Consider the following 23,346-nt stretch of genomic DNA (forward strand, 5'->3'; position numbering starts at 1 on the left):
TACAAACACACAATTATACAGTGAATAAAGACTGTGAGAAACAACGAAGAAAACTCCAGTGTGCACACTTTACAAACACACAATTATACAGTGAATAAAGATTGTTAGAAACAACGAAGAAAACTCAGTGTGCACACTTTACAAACACACAATTATATAGTGAATAAAGACTGTTAGAAACAACGAAGAAAACTCCAGTGTGCACACTTTACAAACACACAAATTATACAGTGAATAAAGATTGTTGGAAACAACGAAGAAAACTCCAGTGTGCACACTTTACAAACACAATTATATAGTGAATAAAGATTGTTAGTAACAACGCAGAAAACTCCAGTGTGCACACTTTACAAACACAATTATACAGTGAATAAAGACTGTTAGAAACAACGAAGAAAACTCCAGTGTGCACACTTTACAAACACACAATTATACAGTGAATAAAGACTGTGAGAAACAACGAAAAAAACTCCAGTGTGCACACTTTACAAACACACAATTATACAGTGAATAAAGATTGTTAGAAACAACGAAGAAAACTCCAGTGTGCACACTTTACAAACACACAATTATACAGTGAATAAAGATTGTTAGAAACAACGAAGAAAACTCCAGTGTGCACACTTTACAAACACACAAATTATACAGTGAATAAAGATTGTTAGTAACAACGAAGAAAGCTCCAGTGTGCACACTTTACAAACACACAATTATACAGTGAATAAAGATTGTTAGAAACAACGAAGAAAGCTCCAGTGTGCACACTTTACAAACACACAATTATACAGTGAATAAAGATTGTTAGAAACAACGAAGAAAACTCCAGTGTGCTCACTTTACAAACACACAAATTATACAGTGAATAAAGATTGTTAGAAACAACGAAGAAAACTCCAGTGTGCACACTTTACAAACACACAATTATACAGTGAATAAAGATTGTTAGAAACAACGAAGAAAACTCCAGTGTGCACACTTTACAAACACACAATTATATAGTGAATAAAGACTGTTAGAAACAACGAAGAAAACTCCAGTGTGCACACTTTACAAACACACAAATTATACAGTGAATAAAGATTGTTAGAAACAACGAAGAAAACTCCAGTGTGCACACTTTACAAACACACAAATTATACAGTGAATAAAGATTGTTGGAAACAACGAAGAAAACTCCAGTGTGCACACTTTACAAACACAATTATATAGTGAATAAAGATTGTTAGTAACAACGAAGAAAACTCCAGTGTGCACACTTTACAAACACACAATTATACAGTGAATAAAGACTGTTAGAAACAACGAAGAAAACTCCAGTGTGCACACTTTACAAACACACAATTATACAGTGAATAAAGACTGTGAGAAACAACGAAGAAAACTCCAGTGTGCACACTTTACAAACACACAATTATACAGTGAATAAAGATTGTTAGAAACAACGAAGAAAACTCCAGTGTGCACACTTTACAAACACACAATTATACAGTGAATAAAGATTGTTAGAAACAACGAAGAAAACTCCAGTGTGCACACTTTACAAACACACAATTATACAGTGAATAAAGATTGTTAGAAACAACGAAGAAAACTCCAGTGTGCTCACTTTACAAACACACAAATTATACAGTGAATAAAGATTGTTAGAAACAACGAAGAAAACTCCAGTGTGCACACTTTACAAACACACAATTATACAGTGAATAAAGATTGTTAGAAACAACGAAGAAAACTCCAGTGTGCACACTTTACAAACACACAATTATATAGTGAATAAAGACTGTTAGAAACAACGAAGAAAACTCCAGTGTGCACACTTTACAAACACACAAATTATACAGTGAATAAAGATTGTTAGAAACAACGAAGAAAACTCCAGTGTGCACACTTTACAAACACACAAATTATACAGTGAATAAAGATTGTTGGAAACAACGAAGAAAACTCCAGTGTGCACACTTTACAAACACAATTATATAGTGAATAAAGATTGTTAGTAACAACGAAGAAAACTCCAGTGTGCACACTTTACAAACACACAATTATACAGTGAATAAAGACTGTTAGAAACAACGAAGAAAACTCCAGTGTGCACACTTTACAAACACACAATTATACAGTGAATAAAGACTGTGAGAAACAACGAAGAAAACTCCAGTGTGCACACTTTACAAACACACAATTATACAGTGAATAAAGATTGTTAGAAACAACGAAGAAAACTCCAGTGTGCACACTTTACAAACACACAATTATACAGTGAATAAAGATTGTTAGAAACAACGAAGAAAACTCCAGTGTGCACACTTTACAAACACACAAATTATACAGTGAATAAAGATTGTTAGTAACAACGAAGAAAGCTCCAGTGTGCACACTTTACAAACACACAATTATACAGTGAATAAAGATTGTTAGAAACAACGAAGAAAGCTCCAGTGTGCACACTTTACAAACACACAATTATACAGTGAATAAAGACTGTTAGAAACAACGAAGAAAACTCCAGTGTGCACACTTTACAAACACACAATTATACAGTGAATAAAGACTGTGAGAAACAACGAAGAAAACTCCAGTGTGCACACTTTACAAACACACAATTATACAGTGAATAAAGATTGTTAGAAACAACGAAGAAAACTCCAGTGTGCACACTTTACAAACACACAATTATACAGTGAATAAAGATTGTTAGAAACAACGAAGAAAACTCCAGTGTGCACACTTTACAAACACACAAATTATACAGTGAATAAAGATTGTTAGTAACAACGAAGAAAGCTCCAGTGTGCACACTTTACAAACACACAATTATACAGTGAATAAAGATTGTTAGAAACAACGAAGAAAGCTCCAGTGTGCACACTTTACAAACACGCAATTATACAGTGAATAAAGACTGTTAGAAACAACGAAGGAAACTCCAGTGTGCACACTTTACAAACACAATTATATAGTGAATAAAGACTGTTAGAAACAACGAAGAGAGCTCCAGTGTGCACACTTTATTTACAAACATACGTATAATCAATAAGCAATACTACGTATTACGTGCGGGTATTTACGACATAAACATTTGGTTGTATACATACACACTTGTTCTACAAGTATATTAAACACAAAAGTTAGTATATGTAATTATGTAATTTTATATAACGAAGCCTTATTAATGTTCATACATATATCATAACGAATGAATATAGGCTTAAAGGTTTATCAGAGTCACTATAAACATATAACACGCATGAGATACGTGTGTATCTGATGAACTTTGCTTATGTATGTTTAATACAGGGTATACATAAAAATAATTTAATAAAGATATTGTATGGGATATTCATGAAAATAATTTATTAAAGATATATGGGATATACATGAAAATAATTTATTAAAGATTTATGGGATATACATGAAAATAATTTATTAAAGATATATGGGATATGCATGAAAATAATTTATTAAAGATGTATGGGATATACATGAAGATAATTTATTGAGAAAGATGTATGGGATATACATGAAAATAATTTATTAAAGATGTATGGGATATACATGAAGATAATTTATTGAGAAAGATGTATGGGATATACATGAAGATAATTTATTGAGAGAGATGTATGGGATATACATGAAAATAATTTATTAAAGATGTATGGGATATACATGAAGATAATTTATTGAGAAAGATGTATGGGATATACATGAAAATAATTTTTTGAGAAAGATGTGTGGGATATACATGAAAATAATTTATTGAGAAAGATGTATGGGATATACATGAAAATATTTTATTAAAGATGTATGGGATATACATGAAAATAATTTATTGAGAAAGATGTGTGGGATATACATGAAAATAGTTTATTGAGAAAGATGTATGGGATATACATGAAAATACTTTAATAAAGATGTTGTATCTTAGAACAATCCTGTACCCGATTATACTCTCATTCCTGAGACATGTGTCCGGCAACTGTCAGTTGCAGTTAGACGTTAGGTTATTAATTAATATAGGTATACGTGTGTTACTTTATATTAGTTTAATTTTAGTTTTAGTTGCTGTATAAGTGGGGCTTCTTTAATTTTGTGTTTGTTTATATTTGTTTCCCTACTTACTATCTGGGTGTTTTCTATGGTCATGTTGTGTTTATTTTATTTGCAATGTTCAACAACATGTGAAGGTGTTGTTGTTTTTTGTTATTTGAGTCTGGTTTCTATTTTTCTGCTTGTTTCTCTAATATACAAGTCGTAGAAGTTATCACATTATATTTTATAAATAACGTTCGTGTTGTGTTTGTCAGTGTAATCTTTACGTTGTATGAACTTTAGTTTTGTACCTGGTCTTTGAATAAATTTGATGTTTACTGGAATGTTGTGTTTTGTTGTAAGTTTTTTTCCAAATGTTGGTTATTTTTCGCTGATGTCGAGAACATATGGTACACAGCAGTATAATGTTTTGTAGTTTGTTCTATAATGGGATTTATTGTTGTTTGTTTGTTGTTTGTCTAGGTGTGTGTATAATTTTTTCCACAGTTTTTTGAGGAAATTTATTGATGTTGATGATGTGTTATTTTATTTTGTTGGTTTTATCAGGTGAACATAGTTTTGTGGCTGTGTTTATATGGTTTCTTAATATGTTGAGTTTTTGTTTTGTTTCATGTGCTGAATCCCAGGGAATGTATAATCCAGTTTGGGTGATGTTTCTGTGGATTTCTGTTTTGAATTGTGTATCAGTTCTAGTGATTTTGAGGTTAAGAAATGTTATTTGGTTAGTGTTTTCCTGTTCACAGGTGAGCTTAATGTAGGGGTATATCCAGTTAACGTGATTAAAACAAACTGTGTGTTCTGTAGATGTGAATCCAGCAATTGTATCATCAACATACCTGTATCAGTATAGTGGTGGGTGTAAGAATGAATTCATCGCTTGAGATTCAACCTGTGTCATAAAAATGTTGTCTAGAACTGGTGACATGGGATTCCCCATACATAGGTCATTTATTTGTAGTTTAGTTTTGGTGGTAGTGAATTCTATACGGGTTGCTAACTGGTTACTGGGGATATGTATCAATGGGTTGGGGTCTTGGATATAAAGTTCTAAAGCTATCTTGCAGACTTCAGTTGTTGGGACTTCTGTAAAGAGTGAGATTACATCAAAACTGACCATTAAGGCTTCATGATTTAGTTGATTAATAATGGATTTAAAGTTAAAAGGTTTTTGAAAATGGAGCCAGCTGATGTTACATATTTAGAAAATGCCCACGCTGTATGTTTACCGAGGTTGTAGTTAAATGATTCATAGGTCGTAGAGAACAAGCGGGTTTGTGAGTGTCGTATAGTTTGTAATGCATGAGTCGGTCTTTCGTAGGTAAGAATAAATGTTTTTTGAGATTATGTTGGTTTTTTTCATTTGTAATAATATTTTGTATAATTGGTTTTTCATGTGTTTTTGTTGGATTTGTGTTTAGTAGTTTAAATTTGTTTGTATATGAAAAGATGTTTATAGTTTGAATGTATTCATTGTTGTTCATTATAATTATGGCATTGGGTTATGGAATTGTTTTTTCTTATAGCAAAGCCACATCGGGCTACCTTCTGAGCCAACCGAGGGGAATCGAACCACTGATTTTAGCGTTGTAACTCCGGAGACTTACCGGTGTACTAACGGAGGGCGGCATTGCCTTTGTCTGCTTTTAGAATTTTGATGTTGATCTCTTGTTTTAGGTTGTTTATAGAATTAATATCTTTCTGTGTGAGGTTGTTTTGTTAAGTTTTCTTTTCTGTAAAATTATGTTGATGGTTTTGTGTGAAAATTCTTTGCAAAAGTTGTTTAAGATATTGTTTTGAGTTGTTTCGGGGAAAGAGATGTTTTCAGTTCTACCTGGAAAGATAGGTTGTTGGTGGAATTGTTGTTGAAGTTGTTGTTTTCCGTTTTTTTTGTTTTTTTTTCAGTTTGTGTAGAGTGGATCACCAGTTTTCTAGCTTGGTCTTCCAGGCAGGTATTCATTTCGATGGATGGAATATTTCTAGGTGTTACTGCGAACTTGAGTCCTATGTTGAGTAGATATTGTATGGGATATACATGAAAATAATTTATTAAGAAAGATGTACGAGATATACATGAAATAATGTATTAAAGACGTTGTATGTTTTCTGTGTGATATGGTTCTTTCCCACTACGTCTCTGTGTGATCTCCAATCATAACAATCATCTAATAATATCATGTCATGTAAGATCTTCACCAGTTGCTATGGTGAAGTGTTCGTATATTACAGGCCAGCATTCCTTGTAAGCCCAAAGTAAAATTAGTTTCATTGTACGCACGTGTGTGTATATATATTCATACACTGTACATAACGTATGTAAAGTCTCAAACGAAATTTTTAACAACATGGTTGGGTTAATTATTACTTTCAGATTAGTTATTTTTAATCGACGTCAGATTCGGGACTCGGTTTTAACAAGAATAAACGTAACTATAATTCTGCTCAGATTTTGTCAACAACGTGGCTGGGGCTCTCACGTTAAACCTCGCTGGTTGAAGGACCGGTTTAGTCGCCAGAGGATGCGGGTTTATGTTCGGCAATGGGATGTACCCCTCACCGGCATCCGGACGCCATCGTATCTCGCACTTGTTCTCGAAACTTCCGCCGATGTGTACATATCTGGATGTGTGGCTCGGTACACGTTCTGCTCCCCGGTCACTATTCCCGCACTTTACTGACTCTTATCTTAAACTATGTAGAAGCTTCTGTCTTCTGTTCCTTCTTCCACCCGCTTAGATAACGATTTTCTCTGCCTGTCGAATGTTATGTTCTTCTAATATTCGTTTAGCTTGACGACATGGCACGTGATTTGACACTTGTTTCAACAGTCTTCAACAAGGTTTGAAAGGAAGTCAAACCCACCTTATGTTTCTATCCCAGCCAGAACATTTCAAACAACGGAGGCCTGGCATGGCCAAGCGTGTTAAGGCGTGCGACTCGTAATCCGAGGGTCGCGGGTTCGCATCCCCGTCGCGCCAAACATGCTCGCCCTTTCAGCCGTGGGGGCGTTATAATGTGACGGTCAATCCCACTATTCGTCGCTAAAAGAGTAGCTCAAGAGTTGGCGGTGGGTGGTGATGACTAGCTGCCTTCCCTCTAGTCATTACACTGCTAAATTAGGGACGGTTAGCGCAGATAGCCCTTGAGTAGCTTTGCGCGAAATTCAAAGAAACAAACAAACAATAAAATAACAAAGTTGTTGTCGTCATCTTGTGAGAATTTTCAAAAGCTTAATGGTGCGACAATTTTCGAAACTGATGCACTAACAATTATTGCCTTCAGCCTAGGTTAACGTCGCTTCTGGTTTACTAACCTGTTCTAACGGTTTGCGGGTGAAAGCCAGATGCAAGTTTTAAAATGTCGTCAGAAAAACGAATGCCTCTGACATTTACCTACGGATTCTCCCACATAACAGCACAGGTATTTTCAGCAATTTGTTCCTGGAAAGCTGCCCCTGAGTCGAGTTTGGGCTCCCCGAGCTGTTGATGTAATCGGAGATAGCCGGAGGTAACTTTATAAAAGGCATTTCGTTTGAAGACATTTTGAAATGTACCTCGGGCTATCTCCGACTCCTATCAATTAGTGTTCTTTTACGTTTTAAGTAGAATTGATTGATGGAAATTATTGTTTGTTTGTTTGTTTTTGAATTTCGCACAAAGCTACATGACAGCTATCTGCGCTCGCCGTCCCTAATTTAGCAGTATAAGACTAGAGGAAAGGCAACTAGTCATCACCACCCACCGCTAACTCTTGGCTACTCTTTTACCAACGAATATTGGAATTGACCGTCACGTTATAACGTCCCCACAGCTGAAAGAGTAAGCATATTTGGTTCGATGGGGATTTGAACCCGCAACCCTCGGATTACGAGTTGAACGCCTTAACCCACCTGACCATGCCGGGTCTAAAACAATTGTAAACACCTAGTTTGGTTTGTTTGTTTTTGAATTTCGCACAAAGCTATAGTAGAGCTATTTGCACCAGCCGTCCCTAATTTAGCAGTGTAAGACAAGAGGGAAGGCAACTAGTGATCACCACCCACCGCCAACTCTTGGGCTACTCTTTTACCAACGAATAGTGGGATTGAGCGTAAATTATAACGTCCCCACGCCTGAAAGGACGAGCATGTTTGGTGTGACGGGAAGTGATAGAAAGTAAGCCCAAAGTTACACAATGTAAGCCTCTGTTCGCCACAAGTATCTAAGCCCAATCTTTAACGGTGGGAGTCCGCAGACGTACTACTGTGACACTTGGGGGCTTTATTTGTGAGTGGATGTACCGGAATCGAACTCCGGACCATTCACATGTGAAGCGAACGCTTTACTTCTGGGCTATTTTGTTAATTTTACACCCACAGACTTCACATTTTTTGCAAAAAATAATTCTTATACATTGCACTTCGTTTGTTGGAAAATCTATTACCAGTAACATGCCTACAGTTTGATTTGAGGTTTGCACACAGTCTTAAAAAGGGACCTTCGACTATTTTATTTTAGTTAAAACCATCAAGTAGTGGATATAAAAAACAACTTCAAAGGTTATTATAAAAATGGTAAGGTCAGTGCACAATAAACACCCAGAATAGATTGTTGAAATGGTAAGGTCAGTGCACAATAAACACCCAGAATAGATTGTTGAAATGGTAAGGTCAGTGCACAATAAACACCCAGAATAGATTGTTGAAATGGTAAGGTCAGTGCACAATAAACACCCAGAATAGATTGTTGAAATGGTAAGGTCAGTGCATAATAAACACCCAGAATAGATTGTTGAAATGGTAAGGTCAGTGCATAATAAACACCCAGAATAGATTGTTGAAATGGTAAGGTCAGTGCACAATAAACACCCAGAATAGATTGTTGAAATGGTAAGGTCAGTGCATAATAAACACCCAGAATAGATTGTTGAAATGGTAAGGTCAGTGCACAATAAACACCCAGAATAGATTGTTGAAATGGTAAGGTCAGTGCATAATAAACACCCAGAATAGATTGTTGAAATGGTAAGGTCAGTGCACAATAAACACCCAGAATAGATTGTTGAAATGGTAAGGTCAGTGCACAATAAACACCCAGAATAGATTGTTGAAATGGTAAGGTCAGTGCACAATAAACACCCAGAATAGATTGTTGAAATGGTAAGGTCAGTGCACAATAAACACCCAGAATAGATTGTTGAAATGGTAAGGTCAGTGCACAATAAACACCCAGAATAGATTGTTGAAATGGTAAGGTCAGTGCACAATAAACACCCAGAATAGATTGTTGAAATGGTAAGGTCAGTGCACAATAAACACCCAGAATAGATTGTTGAAATGGTAAGGTCAGTGCACAATAAACACCCAGAATAGATTGTTGAAATGGTAAGGTCAGTGCACAATAAACACCCAGAATAGATTGTTGAAATGGTAAGGTCAGTGCACAATAAACACCCAGAATAGATTGTTGAAATGGTAAGGTCAGTGCACAATAAACACCCAGAATAGATTGTTGAAATGGTAAGGTCAGTGCACAATAAACACCCAGAATAGATTGTTGAAATGGTAAGGTCAGTGCACAATAAACACCCAGAATAGATTGTTGAAATGGTAAGGTCAGTGCACAATAAACACCCAGAATAGATTGTTGAAATGGTAAGGTCAGTGCACAATAAACACCCAGAATAGATTGTTGAAATGGTAAGGTCAGTGCACAATAAACACCCAGAATAGATTGTTGAAATGGTAAGGTCAGTGCACAATAAACACCCAGAATAGATTGTTGAAATGGTAAGGTCAGTGCACAATAAACACCCAGAATAGATTGTTGAAATGGTTGTTGAAATGGTCAGTGCACAATAAACACCCAGAATAGATTGTTGAAATGGTAAGGTCAGTGCATAATAAACACCCAGAATAGATTGTTGAAATGGTAAGGTCAGTGCACAATAAACACCCAGAATAGATTGTTGAAATGGTAAGGTCAGTGCACAATAAACACCCAGAATAGATTGTTGAAATGGTAAGGTCAGTGCACAATAAACACCCAGAATAGATTGTTGAAATGGTAAGGTCAGTGCACAATAAACACCCAGAATAGATTGTTGAAATGGTAAGGTCAGTGCACAATAAACACCCAGAATAGATTGTTGAAATGGTAAGGTCAGTGCACAATAAACACCCAGAATAGATTGTTGAAATGGTAAGGTCAGTGCACAATAAACACCCAGAATAGATTGTTGAAATGGTAAGGTCAGTGCACAATAAACACCCAGAATAGATTGTTGAAATGGTAAGGTCAGTGCACAATAAACACCCAGAATAGATTGTTGAAATGGTAAGGTCAGTGCACAATAAACACCCAGAATAGATTGTTGAAATGGTAAGGTCAGTGCACAATAAACACCCAGAATAGATTGTTGAAATGGTAAGGTCAGTGCACAATAAACACCCAGAATAGATTGTTGAAATGGTAAGGTCAGTGCATAATAAACACCCAGAATAGATTGTTGAAATGGTAAGGTCAGTGCACAATAAACACCCAGAATAGATTGTTGAAATGGTAAGGTCAGTGCATAATAAACACCCAGAATAGATTGTTGAAATGGTAAGGTCAGTGCACAATAAACACCCAGAATAGATTGTTGAAATGGTAAGGTCAGTGCACAATAAACACCCAGAATAGATTGTTGAAATGGTAAGGTCAGTGCATAATAAACACCCAGAATAGATTGTTGAAATGGTAAGGTCAGTGCATAATAAACACCCAGAATAGATTGTTGAAATGGTAAGGTCAGTGCACAATAAACACCCAGAATAGATTGTTGAAATGGTAAGGTCAGTGCATAATAAACACCCAGAATAGATTGTTGAAATGGTAAGGTCAGTGCACAATAAACACCCAGAATAGATTGTTGAAATGGTAAGGTCAGTAATAAACACCCAAATAAACACACCAGAATAGATTGTTGAAATGGTAAGGTCAGTGCACAATAAACACCCAGAATAGATTGTTGAAATGGTAAGGTCAGTGCACAATAAACACCCAGAATAGATTGTTGAAATGGTAAGGTCAGTGCACAATAAACACCCAGAATAGATTGTTGAAATGGTAAGGTCAGTGCACAATAAACACCCAGAATAGATTGTTGAAATGGTAAGGTCAGTGCACAATAAACACCCAGAATAGATTGTTGAAATGGTAAGGTCAGTGCACAATAAACACCCAGAATAGATTGTTGAAATGGTAAGGTCAGTGCACAATAAACACCCAGAATAGATTGTTGAAATGGTAAGGTCAGTGCACAAACACCCAGAATAAACACCCAGAATAGATTGTTGAAATGGTAAGGTCAGTGCACAATAAACACCCAGAATAGATTGTTGAAATGGTAAGGTCAGTGCACAATAAACACCCAGAATAGATTGTTGAAATGGTAAGGTCAGTGCACAATAAACACCCAGAATAGATTGTTGAAATGGTAAGGTCAGTGCACAATAAACACCCAGAATAGATTGTTGAAATGGTAAGGTCAGTGCACAATAAACACCCAGAATAGATTGTTGAAATGGTAAGGTCAGTGCACAATAAACACCCAGAATAGATTGTTGAAATGGTAAGGTCAGTGCACAATAAACACCCAGAATAGATTGTTGAAATGGTAAGGTCAGTGCACAATAAACACCCAGAATAGATTGTTGAAATGGTAAGGTCAGTGCACAATAAACACCCAGAATAGATTGTTGAAATGGTAAGGTCAGTGCACAATAAACACCCAGAATAGATTGTTGAAATGGTAAGGTCAGTGCATAATAAACACCCAGAATAGATTGTTGAAATGGTAAGGTCAGTGCACAATAAACACCCAGAATAGATTGTTGAAATGGTAAGGTCAGTGCACAATAAACACCCAGAATAGATTGTTGAAATGGTAAGGTCAGTGCACAATAAACACCCAGAATAGATTGTTGAAATGGTAAGGTCAGTGCACAATAAACACCCAGAATAGATTGTTGAAATGGTAAGGTCAGTGCACAATAAACACCCAGAATAGATTGTTGAAATGGTAAGGTCAGTGCACAATAAACACCCAGAATAGATTGTTGAAATGGTAAGGTCAGTAGATTGTTGAAATGGTAAGGTCACAATAAACACCCAGAATAGATTGTTGAAATGGTAAGGTCAGTGCACAATAAACACCCAGAATAGATTGTTGAAATGGTAAGGTCAGTGCACAATAAACACCCAGAATAGATTGTTGAAATGGTAAGGTCAGTGCACAATAAACACCCAGAATAGATTGTTGAAATGGTAAGGTCAGTGCACAATAAACACCCAGAATAGATTGTTGAAATGGTAAGGTCAGTGCACAATAAACACCCCCAGAATAGATTGTTGAAATGGTAAGGTCAGTGCACAATAAACACCCAGAATAGATTGTTGAAATGGTAAGGTCAGTGCACAATAAACACCCAGAATAGATTGTTGAAATGGTAAGGTCAGTGCACAATAAACACCCAGAATAGATTGTTGAAATGGTAAGGTCAGTGCACAATAAACACCCAGAATAGATTGTTGAAATGGTAAGGTCAGTGCACAATAAACACCCAGAATAGATTGTTGAAATGGTAAGGTCAGTGCACAATAAACACCCAGAATAGATTGTTGAAATGGTAAGGTCAGTGCACAATAAACACCCAGAATAGATTGTTGAAATGGTAAGGTCAGTGCACAATAAACACCCAGAATAGATTGTTGAAATGGTAAGGTCAGTGCACAATAAACACCCAGAATAGATTGTTGAAATGGTAAGGTCAGTGCACAATAAACACCCAGAATAGATTGTTGAAATGGTAAGGTCAGTGCACAATAAACACCCAGAATAGATTGTTGAAATGGTAAGTGCACAGTAGATTGTTGAAATGGTAAGGTCAGTGCAATAAACACCCAGAATAGATTGTTGAAATGGTAAGGTCAGTGCATAATAGATTGTTGAAATGGTAAGGTCAGTGCCCAAACACCCAGAATAGATTGTTGAAATGGTAAGGTCAGTGCACAATAAACACCCAGAATAGATTGTTGAAATGGTAAGGTCAGTGCATAATAAACACCCAGAATAGATTGTTGAAATGGTAAGGTCAGTGCACAATAAACACCCAGAATAGATTGTTGAAATGGTAAGGTCAGTGCATAATAAACACCCAGAATAGATTGTTGAAATGGTAAGGTCAGTGCATAAACACCCAGAATAGATTGTTGAAATGGTAAGGTCAGTGCACAATAAACACCCAGAATAGATTGTTGAAATGGTAAGGTCAGTGCACAATAAACACCCAGAATAGATTGTTGAAATGGTAAGGTCAGTGCACAATAAACACCCAGAATAGATTGTTGAAATGGTAAGGTCAGTGCACAATAAACACCCAGAATAGATTGTTGAAATGGTAAGGTCAGTGCACAATAAACACCCAGAATAGATTGTTGAAATGGTAAGGTCAGTGCACAATAAACACCCAGAATAGATTGTTGAAATGGTAAGGTCAGTGCACAATAAACACCCAGAATAGATTGTTGAAATGGTAAGGTCAGTGCACAATAAACACCCAGAATAGATTGTTGAAATGGTAAGGTCAGTGCAAAATAAACACCCAGAATAGATTGTTGAAATGGTAAGGTCAGTGCATAATAAACACCCAGAATAGATTGTTGAAATGGTAAGGTCAGTGCACAATAAACACCCAGAATAGATTGTTGAAATGGTAAGGTCAGTGCACAATAAACACCCAGAATAGATTGTTGAAATGGTAAGGTCAGTGCAGAATAGATTGTTGAAATGGTAAGGTCAGTGCACAATAAACACCCAGAATAGATTGTTGAAATGGTAAGGTCAGTGCACAATAAACACCCAGAATAGATTGTTGAAATGGTAAGGTCAGTGCATAATAAACACCCAGAATAGATTGTTGAAATGGTAAGGTCAGTGCACAATAAACACCCAGAATAGATTGTTGAAATGGTAAGGTCAGTGCACAATAAACACCCAGAATAGATTGTTGAAATGGTAAGGTCAGTGCACAATAAACACCCAGAATAGATTGTTGAAATGGTAAGGTCAGTGCACAATAAACACCCAGAATAGATTGTTGAAATGGTAAGGTCAGTGAATAGATTGTTGAAATGGTAAGGTCAGTGCAATAAACACCCAGAATAGATTGTTGAAATGGTAAGGTCAGTGCACAATAAACACCCAGAATAGATTGTTGAAATGGTAAGGTCAGTGCATAATAAACACCCAGAATAGATTGTTGAAATGGTAAGGTCAGTGCACAATAAACACCCAGAATAGATTGTTGAAATGGTAAGGTCAGTGCACAATAAACACCCAGAATAGATTGTTGAAATGGTAAGGTCAGTGCACAATAAACACCCAGAATAGATTGTTGAAATGGTAAGGTCAGTGCACAATAAACACCCAGAATAGATTGTTGAAATGGTAAGGTCAGTGCACAATAAACACCCAGAATAGATTGTTGAAATGGTAAGGTCAGTGCACAATAAACACCCAGAATAGATTGTTGAAATGGTAAGGTCAGTGCACAATAAACACCCAGAATAGATTGTTGAAATGGTAAGGTCAGTGCACAATAAACACCCAGAATAGATTGTTGAAATGGTAAGGTCAGTGCACAATAAACACCCAGAATAGATTGTTGAAATGGTAAGGTCAGTGCACAATAAACACCCAGAATAGATTAGATTGTTGAAATGGTAAGGTCAGTGCACAATAAACACCCAGAATAGATTGTTGAAATGGTAAGGTCAGTGCACAATAAACACCCAGAATAGATTGTTGAAATGGTAAGGTCAGTGCACAATAAACACCCAGAATAGATTGTTGAAATGGTAAGGTCAGTGCACAATAAACACCCAGAATAGATTGTTGAAATGGTAAGGTCAGTGCACAATAAACACCCAGAATAGATTGTTGAAATGGTAAGGTCAGTGCACAATAAACACCCAGAATAGATTGTTGAAATGGTAAGGTCAGTGCACAATAAACACCCAGAATAGATTGTTGAAATGGTAAGGTCAGTGCATAATAAACACCCAGAATAGATTGTTGAAATGGTAAGGTCAGTGCACAATAAACACCCAGAATAGATTGTTGAAATGGTAAGGTCAGTGCACAATAAACACCCAGAATAGATTGTTGAAATGGTAAGGTCAGTGCATAATAAACACCCAGAATAGATTGTTGAAATGGTAAGGTCAGTGCACAATAAACACCCAGAATAGATTGTTGAAATGGTAAGGTCAGTGCACAATAAACACCCAGAATAGATTGTTGAAATGGTAAGGTCAGTGCACAATAAACACCCAGAATAGATTGTTGAAATGGTAAGGTCAGTGCACAATAAACACCCAGAATAGATTGTTGAAATGGTAAGGTCAGTGCACAATAAACACCCAGAATAGATTGTTGAAATGGTAAGGTCAGTGCACAATAAACACCCAGAATAGATTGTTGAAATGGTAAGGTCAGTGCACAATAAACACCCAGAATAGATTGTTGAAATGGTAAGGTCAGTGCACAATAAACACCCAGAATAGATTGTTGAAATGGTAAGTGTAAACACCCAGAATAGATTGTTGAAATAAACACAATAAACACCCAGAATAGATTGTTGAAATGGTAAGGTCAGTGCACAATAAACACCCAGAATAGATTGTTGAAATGGTAAGGTCAGTGCACAATAAACACCCAGAATAGATTGTTGAAATGGTAAGGTCAGTGCATAATAAACACCCAGAATAGATTGTTGAAATGGTAAGGTCAGTGCACAATAAACACCCAGAATAGATTGTTGAAATGGTAAGGTCAGTGCACAATAAACACCCAGAATAGATTGTTGAAATGGTAAGGTCAGTGCACAATAAACACCCAGAATAGATTGTTGAAATGGTAAGGTCAGTGCACAATAAACACCCAGAATAGATTGTTGAAATGGTAAGGTCAGTGCATAATAAACACCCAGAATAGATTGTTGAAATGGTAAGGTCAGTGCAAACACCCAGAATAGATTGTTGAAATGGTAAGGTCAGTGCATAATAAACACCCAGAATAGATTGTTGAAATGGTAAGGTCAGTGCACAATAAACACCCAGAATAGATTGTTGAAATGGTAAGGTCAGTGCATAATAAACACCCAGAATAGATTGTTGAAATGGTAAGGTCAGTGCATAATAAACACCCAGAATAGATTGTTGAAATGGTAAGGTCAGTGCACAATAAACACCCAGAATAGATTGTTGAAATGGTAAGGTCAGTGCATAATAAACACCCAGAATAGATTGTTGAAATGGTAAGGTCAGTGCACAATAAACACCCAGAATAGATTGTTGAAATGGTAAGGTCAGTGCACAATAAACACCCAGAATAGATTGTTGAAATGGTAAGGTCAGTGCATAATAAACACCCAGAATAGATTGTTGAAATGGTAAGGTCAGTGCACAATAAACACCCAGAATAGATTGTTGAAATGGTAAGGTCAGTGCACAATAAACACCCAGAATAGATTGTTGAAATGGTAAGGTCAGTGCACAATAAACACCCAGAATAGATTGTTGAAATGGTAAGGTCAGTGCACAATAAACACCCAGAATAGATTGTTGAAATGGTAAGGTCAGTGCACAATAACCACCCAGAATAGATTGTTGAAATGGTAAGGTCAGTGCACAATAAACACCCAGAATAGATTGTTGAAATGGTAAGATCAGTGCATAATAAACACCCAGAATAGATTGTTGAAATGGTAAGTCAGTGCACAATAAACACCCAGAATAGATTGTTGAAATGGTAAGGTCAGTGCACAATAAACACCCAGAATAGATTGTTGAAATGGTAAGGTCAGTGCACAATAAACACCCAGAATAGATTGTTGAAATGGTAAGGTCAGTGCACAATAAACACCCAGAATAGATTGTTGAAATGGTAAGGTCAGTGCACAATAAACACCCAGAATAGATTGTTGAAATGGTAAGGTCAGTGCACAATAAACACCCAGAATAGATTGTTGAAATGGTAAGGTCAGTGCATAATAAACACCCAGAATAGATTGTTGAAATGGTAAGGTCAGTGCATAATAAACACCCAGAATAGATTGTTGAAATGGTAAGGTCAGTGCACAATAAACACCCAGAATAGATTGTTGAAATGGTAAGGTCAGTGCACAATAAACACCCAGAACAGATTGTTGAAATGGTAAGGTCAGTGCACAATAAACACCCAGAATAGATTGTTGAAATAGTAAGGTCAGTGCACAATAAACACCCAGATTGTTGCACAATTATACTTATTATCTCATACCCTATCTCGTTGTAAGTTCGCTGATGGTCAAGTAATGTTTTGCACGTCACAAACAACTCTATAAAACCGCGTGACCTCCAGTAGCAGCACAGCGGCAAGTCTGCGGACGTATAACGCTAGAAACCAGGGTGCGATAATTGTGGGTACACAGTACATATAGTTCGCTCATTGTGAGTTTATAAGGAATTGTCTTCATTTTGAGATAATCTCGAAAAAAGGAATTCTGGAATAATTAAACGTCATATTAAACTAACAGAGGGGTTCTGGAATAATTAAACGTCATATTAAACTAACAGAGGGGTTCTGGAATAATTAAACGTTATATTAAACTAACAGAGGGGTTCTGGAATAATTAAACGTCATATTAAACTAACAGAGGGGTTCTGGAATAATTAAACGTCATATTAAACTAACAGAGGGGTTCTGGAATAATTAAACGTCATATTAAACTAACAGAGGAATTCTGGAATAATTAAACGTTATATTAAACTAACAGAGGGGTTCTGGAATAATTAAACGTCATATTAAACTAACAGAGGGGTTCTGGAATATTTAAACGTCATATTAAACAAACAGTGGGGTTCTGGAATAATTAAACGTTATATTAAACAAACAGAGGTGTTCTGGAATAATTAAACGTTATATTAAACTAACAGAGGGGTTCTGGAATAATTAAACGTTATATTAAGCTAACAGAGGGGTTCTGGAATAATTAAACATCATATTAAACTAACAGAGGGTTCTGGAATAATTAAACGTTACATTAAACTAACAGAGGGGTTATGGAATAATTAAACATCATATTAAACTAACAGAGGGGTTCTGGAATAATTAAACGTTACATTAAACTAACAGAGGGGTTCTTGAATAATTAAACGTTACATCAAACTAACAGAGGGGTTCTGGAATAATTCAACGTTACATTAAACTAACAGAGGGGTTCTGGAATAATTAAACGTTACATTAAACTAACAGAGGGGTTCTGGAATAATTAAACGTCATATTAAACTAACAGAGGGTTCTGGAATAATTAAACGTCATATTAAACAAACAGAGGGTTCTGGAATAATTAAACGTTATATTAAACAAACAGAGGGGTTCTGGAATAATTAAACGTTATATTAAACTAACAGAGGGGTTCTGGAATAATTAAACGTCACATTAAACTAACAGAGGGGTTTTGGAATAATTAAACGTTATATTAAGCTAACAGAGGGGTTCTGGAAGAATTAAACATCATATTAAACTAACAGAGGGGTTCTGGAATAATTAAACGTCATATTAAACTAACAGAGGGGTTCTGGAATAATTAAACGTCATATTAAACTAACAGAGGGGTTCTGGAATAATTAAACGTCATATTAAACTAACCGAGGAATTCTGGAATAATTAAACGTTATATTAAACTAACAGAGGGGTTCTGGATAATTAAACGTCATATTAAACTAACAGAGGGGTTCTGGAATATTTAAACGTCATATTAAACAAACAGAGGAGTTCTGGAATAATTAAACGTTATATTAAACAAACAGAGGTGTTCTGGAATAATTAAACGTTATATTAAACTAACAGAGGGGTTCTGGAATAATTAAACGTTATATTAAGCTAACAGAGGGGTTCTGGAATAATTAAACATCATATTAAACTAACAGAGGGGTTCTGGAATAATTAAACGTTACATTAAACTAACAGAGGGGTTATGGAATAATTAAACATCATATTAAACTAACAGAGGGGTTCTGGAATAATTAAACGTTACATTAAACTAACAGAGGGGTTCTTGAATAATTAAACGTTACATCAAACTAACAGAGGGGTTCTGGAATAATTCAACGTTACATTAAACTAACAGAGGGGTTCTGGAATAATTAAACGTTACATTAAACTAACAGAGGGGTTCTGGAATAATTAAACGTCATATTAAACTAACAGAGGGGTTCTGGAATAATTAAACGTCATATTAAACAAACAGAGGGGTTCTGGAATAATTAAACGTTATATTAAACAAACAGAGGGGTTCTGGAATAATTAAACGTTATATTAAACTAACAGAGGGGTTCTGGAATAATTAAACGTCACATTAAACTAACAGAGGGGTTCTGGAATAATTAAACGTTATATTAAGCTAACAGAGGGGTTGTGGAAGAATTAAACATCATATTAAACTAACAGAGGGGTTCTGGAATAATTAAACGTTACATTAAACTAACAGAGGGGTTATGGAATAATTAAACATCATATTAAACTAACAGAGGGGTTCTGGAATAATTAAACGTTACATTAAACTAACAGAGGGGTTCTTGAATAATTAAACGTTACATCAAACTAACAGAGGGGTTCTGGAATAATTAAATGTTACATTAAACTAACAGAGGGGTTCTGGAATAATTAAACGTTACATTAAACTAACAGAGGGGTTCTGGAATAATTAAACGTTACATTAAACTAACAGAGGGGTTCTGGAATAATTAAACATCATATTAAACTGATAGTGAGTATTGAAAGGTCAACTAATTAGTACCCTGAGTACCAATGTTTATTTTTCTGGTCCTCTAGGTAACGTTTAAATTTCCAAAAGTTAATATATTCACGTGATAATTCAGATCGTTTAGTGGATCCTGTTTGGTATATTATTGTGTAATTACTTTAAACAGCTGATTTTACAGTTTAAAGTGAATATCTTATGTTTTACTTTCCCTTAATGTACTTAAGGCCCCCGTCTCATAATCCGAGGGTTGCGGGTTCGAATCCCCGTTACACCAAACATACTCACCCTTTAAGCGGTGGAGGCGTTATAATATACGATCAATCCCACTATTCGTTGGTAAAAGAGTAGCCCAAGAGTTGGCGGTGGGTGGTGATGACGAGCCTCCTTCCCTCTAGTCTTACACTTCTAACTTATGGACAGCTATCGCAGATAGCTTTGCGCGAAATTGAAAACAAACTAATGTATTTAAAATATTCCTGGAATAATATATTTTTCTGTCAGGGTTCCGTATAAAAACAAATAAATATATCTTTAATTCAAATCAATAATATATTTTCCTGCCAGGGTTCCGTATAAAAACAAATAAATATATCTTTAATTCAAATCATTTTGAAACTTCTTTTCTTTAGTAAATATCGTTGCACAAACATATGTTACACAGGATTGTTATTCCTGTGTTTTCATCGACGTCTTAACAGATATTTTAAATCGGTTCTATTAGCAAATTTGTTATTATGATGTTGTATTCCATCCACTGTTATGTCATAAAGTTTCCCGAAACGTTTCGTGCATATTTTCAATCTCCTGAATTCTGTGCGGAGCTATATTCATTTCATTTCTGTTTCCACTAACAGATAACCCAGTTAAAGATTGACAACAACCCATTTGCTAAAGGATTTCGGGATTCAGGAGCTGGGAAAAGGGAAAAAAAGTAAGTTCCTGGGTACATTTCCAGATCAACTCGTTGTTAGCTGTTGTTATCAAGACAGAATTGCACGACCTGTTTGTTTGTTTTGTTCAGTTTGTTACTGTTCTCAATGGATATTCTTTTACCACTGTATTTCTTACACGTCTGTGTTTCTGAATCTGAGGCCGTGACAGCAATCGTTTTCTCCATATTGGTGACCTGAACAGCCAAATATTTGTTACCTAAGAGCTTGTTTTACCGTAAGACATGGTGACCTGATCATAACATAAAGTGTTATCTTAGAACTTCTCGTGTTAGCGACTGTAACTTTTCCTTTTCAAACACGTTTTTATACTTTTACTTTATGACCTGAAGAATTAGTATTCAACACCACGTGGTTTGTTATTCTTATCTATTTTAAATTCTATAATTTACTTGGCTTGGCACTTTTCCCAATGCCATCGGGTTCTATATTGGTTAGTTTAGTGACCCTTATGATACAGTCTTATTTTCACTGGTGTATGTTTATCAGCACGATTTCTTAAAAACTACTGAATGGATTTGGACGAAAGCTGATATACATTTGAATTATGACCCAACTAAGTAATTATTAGTTTCTCGAGGGTCAAGGTCAAAGCTCAAGGTTACAGCAAGGCCACGAAGTTAAATAAAATCATTTTCTGTTAACGTAGAAAGTCAAAATGATCAGAATTTGATCAGAGTTGGTGGATTTGTGTAGAATATTATTTCTAATTGCCCTCCCAAAAATGGAATGTCTCTGTTGATAACAACAGACATATGAACACATTTACTTAAGTTCTTGGCACCTATCGAATCTTTATTACTTTGTTTTAATATGGAGCTCTACGTTTGTAGAAACTTAGAGGTCGTATATACACTAATGGGTTTAGTATTTTTTTTAATTTTCTTAGTGAATTAATTACCCAACTTTTTCCTTCTTCATTCTGTGTCTGATAAGCATCAGCTTTTAAAGAAATCTTTAAATGTACTTTATGTTTTTGACAAATATTTTAACGAAATGGGATATTTGGAACTGCAAGAGTTAGTTTTTTTTCTCGAATATTTAATTTTAGGCGGCATTCATCGATGGTGGACTCACATACTTCGCAGATGCACATCTTGGAGGCGACACAAGGAGGAGCAAGCGACCAGAACAGGGAGGGATCCAATCACAATCTGGATCCTGATCCACTAGATGATTCCAGTGACGAAGATGAACGACTCGATGTAGGTGGCGCTGCTGACTTAAGACCCGCATTGTCCAGTTCAGGAAGTCAGTCAAAAGGTATAACCAACTTTCATAACTTAAAGTTTGTTCTGTTTGTTTTTAATTTACAATTTGGAACTTCCTTTGTATTACAACTTATGGTTTATGTTCATAATTTCTCATCAGTTTTAATTCAGCGTTTAAAAGACATTTGTTAACTGTATATTACAAAATAGAAATTTAACATTATCAAGGAAATTGAATCACGTTTTGTATAGTAGTCACCTATACTGAGCTTTAGCACGAGCAAAAGAAATGTGTGTTTTCATTAGCTAAGTTTCTACTGAGCTTTAGTCTTTAGCACGAGCAAAAGAAATGTGTGTTTTCATTAGCTAAGTTTCTACTGAGCTTTTGTCTTTAGCACGAGCAAAAGAAATGTGTGTTTTCATTAGCTAAGTTTCTACTGAGCTTTTGTCTTTAGCACGAGCAAAAGAAATGTGTGTTTTCATTAGCTAAGTTTCTACTGAGCTTTTGTCTTTAGCACGAGCAAAAGAAATGTGTGTTTTCATTAGCTAAGTTTCTACTGAGCTTTTGTCTTTAGCACGAGCAAAAGAAATGTGTGTTTTCATTAGCTAAGTTTCTACTGAGCTTTAGCACGAGCAAAACAATTTGTGTTTTCATTAGCTATGTTTCTACTGAGCTTTTGTCTTTAGCACGAGCAAAAGAAATGTGTGTTTTCATTAGCTAAGTTTCTACTGAGCTTTAGCACGAGCAAAACAATTTGTGTTTTCATTAGCTATGTTTCTACTGAGCTTTAGCACGAGCAAAAGAAATGTGTTTTCATTAGCTAAGTTTCTACTGAGCTTATGCACGAGCAAAAGAAATTGTGTTTTCATTAGCTAAGTTTCTACTGAGCTTTAGCACGAGCAAAAGAAATGTGTTTTCATTAGCTAAGTTTCTACTGAGCTTTAGCATGAGCAAAAGAAATGTGTGTTTTCATTAGCTAAGTTTCTACTGAGCTTTAGCACGAGCAAAAAAAATTGTGTTTTCATGAGCTAAGTTTCTACTGAGCTTTAGCACGAGCAAAAGAAATGTGTTTTCATTAGCTAAGTTTCTACTGAGCTTTAGCACGAGCAAATAAATTTCTGTTTTCATTAGGTAAGTTTCTACTGAGCTTTAGCACGAGCAAAAGAAATGTGTGTTTTCATTAGCTATGTTTCTACTGAGCTTTTGTCTTTAGCACGAGCAAAAGAAATGTGTTTTCATTAGCTAAGTTTCTACTGAGCTTTAGTCTTCAGCACGAGCAAAACAACTTGTGTTTTCATTAGCTAA

General features: G+C 35.6%; 1 protein-coding gene across 1 annotated transcript in view; it reads left to right on the top strand.

Annotated features, from left to right (window-relative positions):
- Nucleotides 1-22,247, top strand: part of LOC143256307 (T-box transcription factor TBX3-like) — a 65,676-nt gene extending 43,429 nt beyond the window's left edge. Inside the window, exons 4-5 of the mRNA XM_076513381.1 lie at nucleotides 20,734-20,810; nucleotides 21,881-22,247. Of these exons, the coding sequence (XP_076369496.1) occupies nucleotides 20,734-20,810; nucleotides 21,881-22,232 (429 nt within the window). The 3' untranslated portion in view covers nucleotides 22,233-22,247. The remainder of the gene's footprint in view (nucleotides 1-20,733; nucleotides 20,811-21,880) is intronic.
- Nucleotides 22,248-23,346: the final 1,099 nt, after the last annotated feature.

The sequence above is a fragment of the Tachypleus tridentatus genome, chromosome 7 (genome assembly GCF_004210375.1).
Source record: "Tachypleus tridentatus isolate NWPU-2018 chromosome 7, ASM421037v1, whole genome shotgun sequence".
Taxonomy (NCBI): domain Eukaryota; kingdom Metazoa; phylum Arthropoda; class Merostomata; order Xiphosura; family Limulidae; genus Tachypleus; species Tachypleus tridentatus.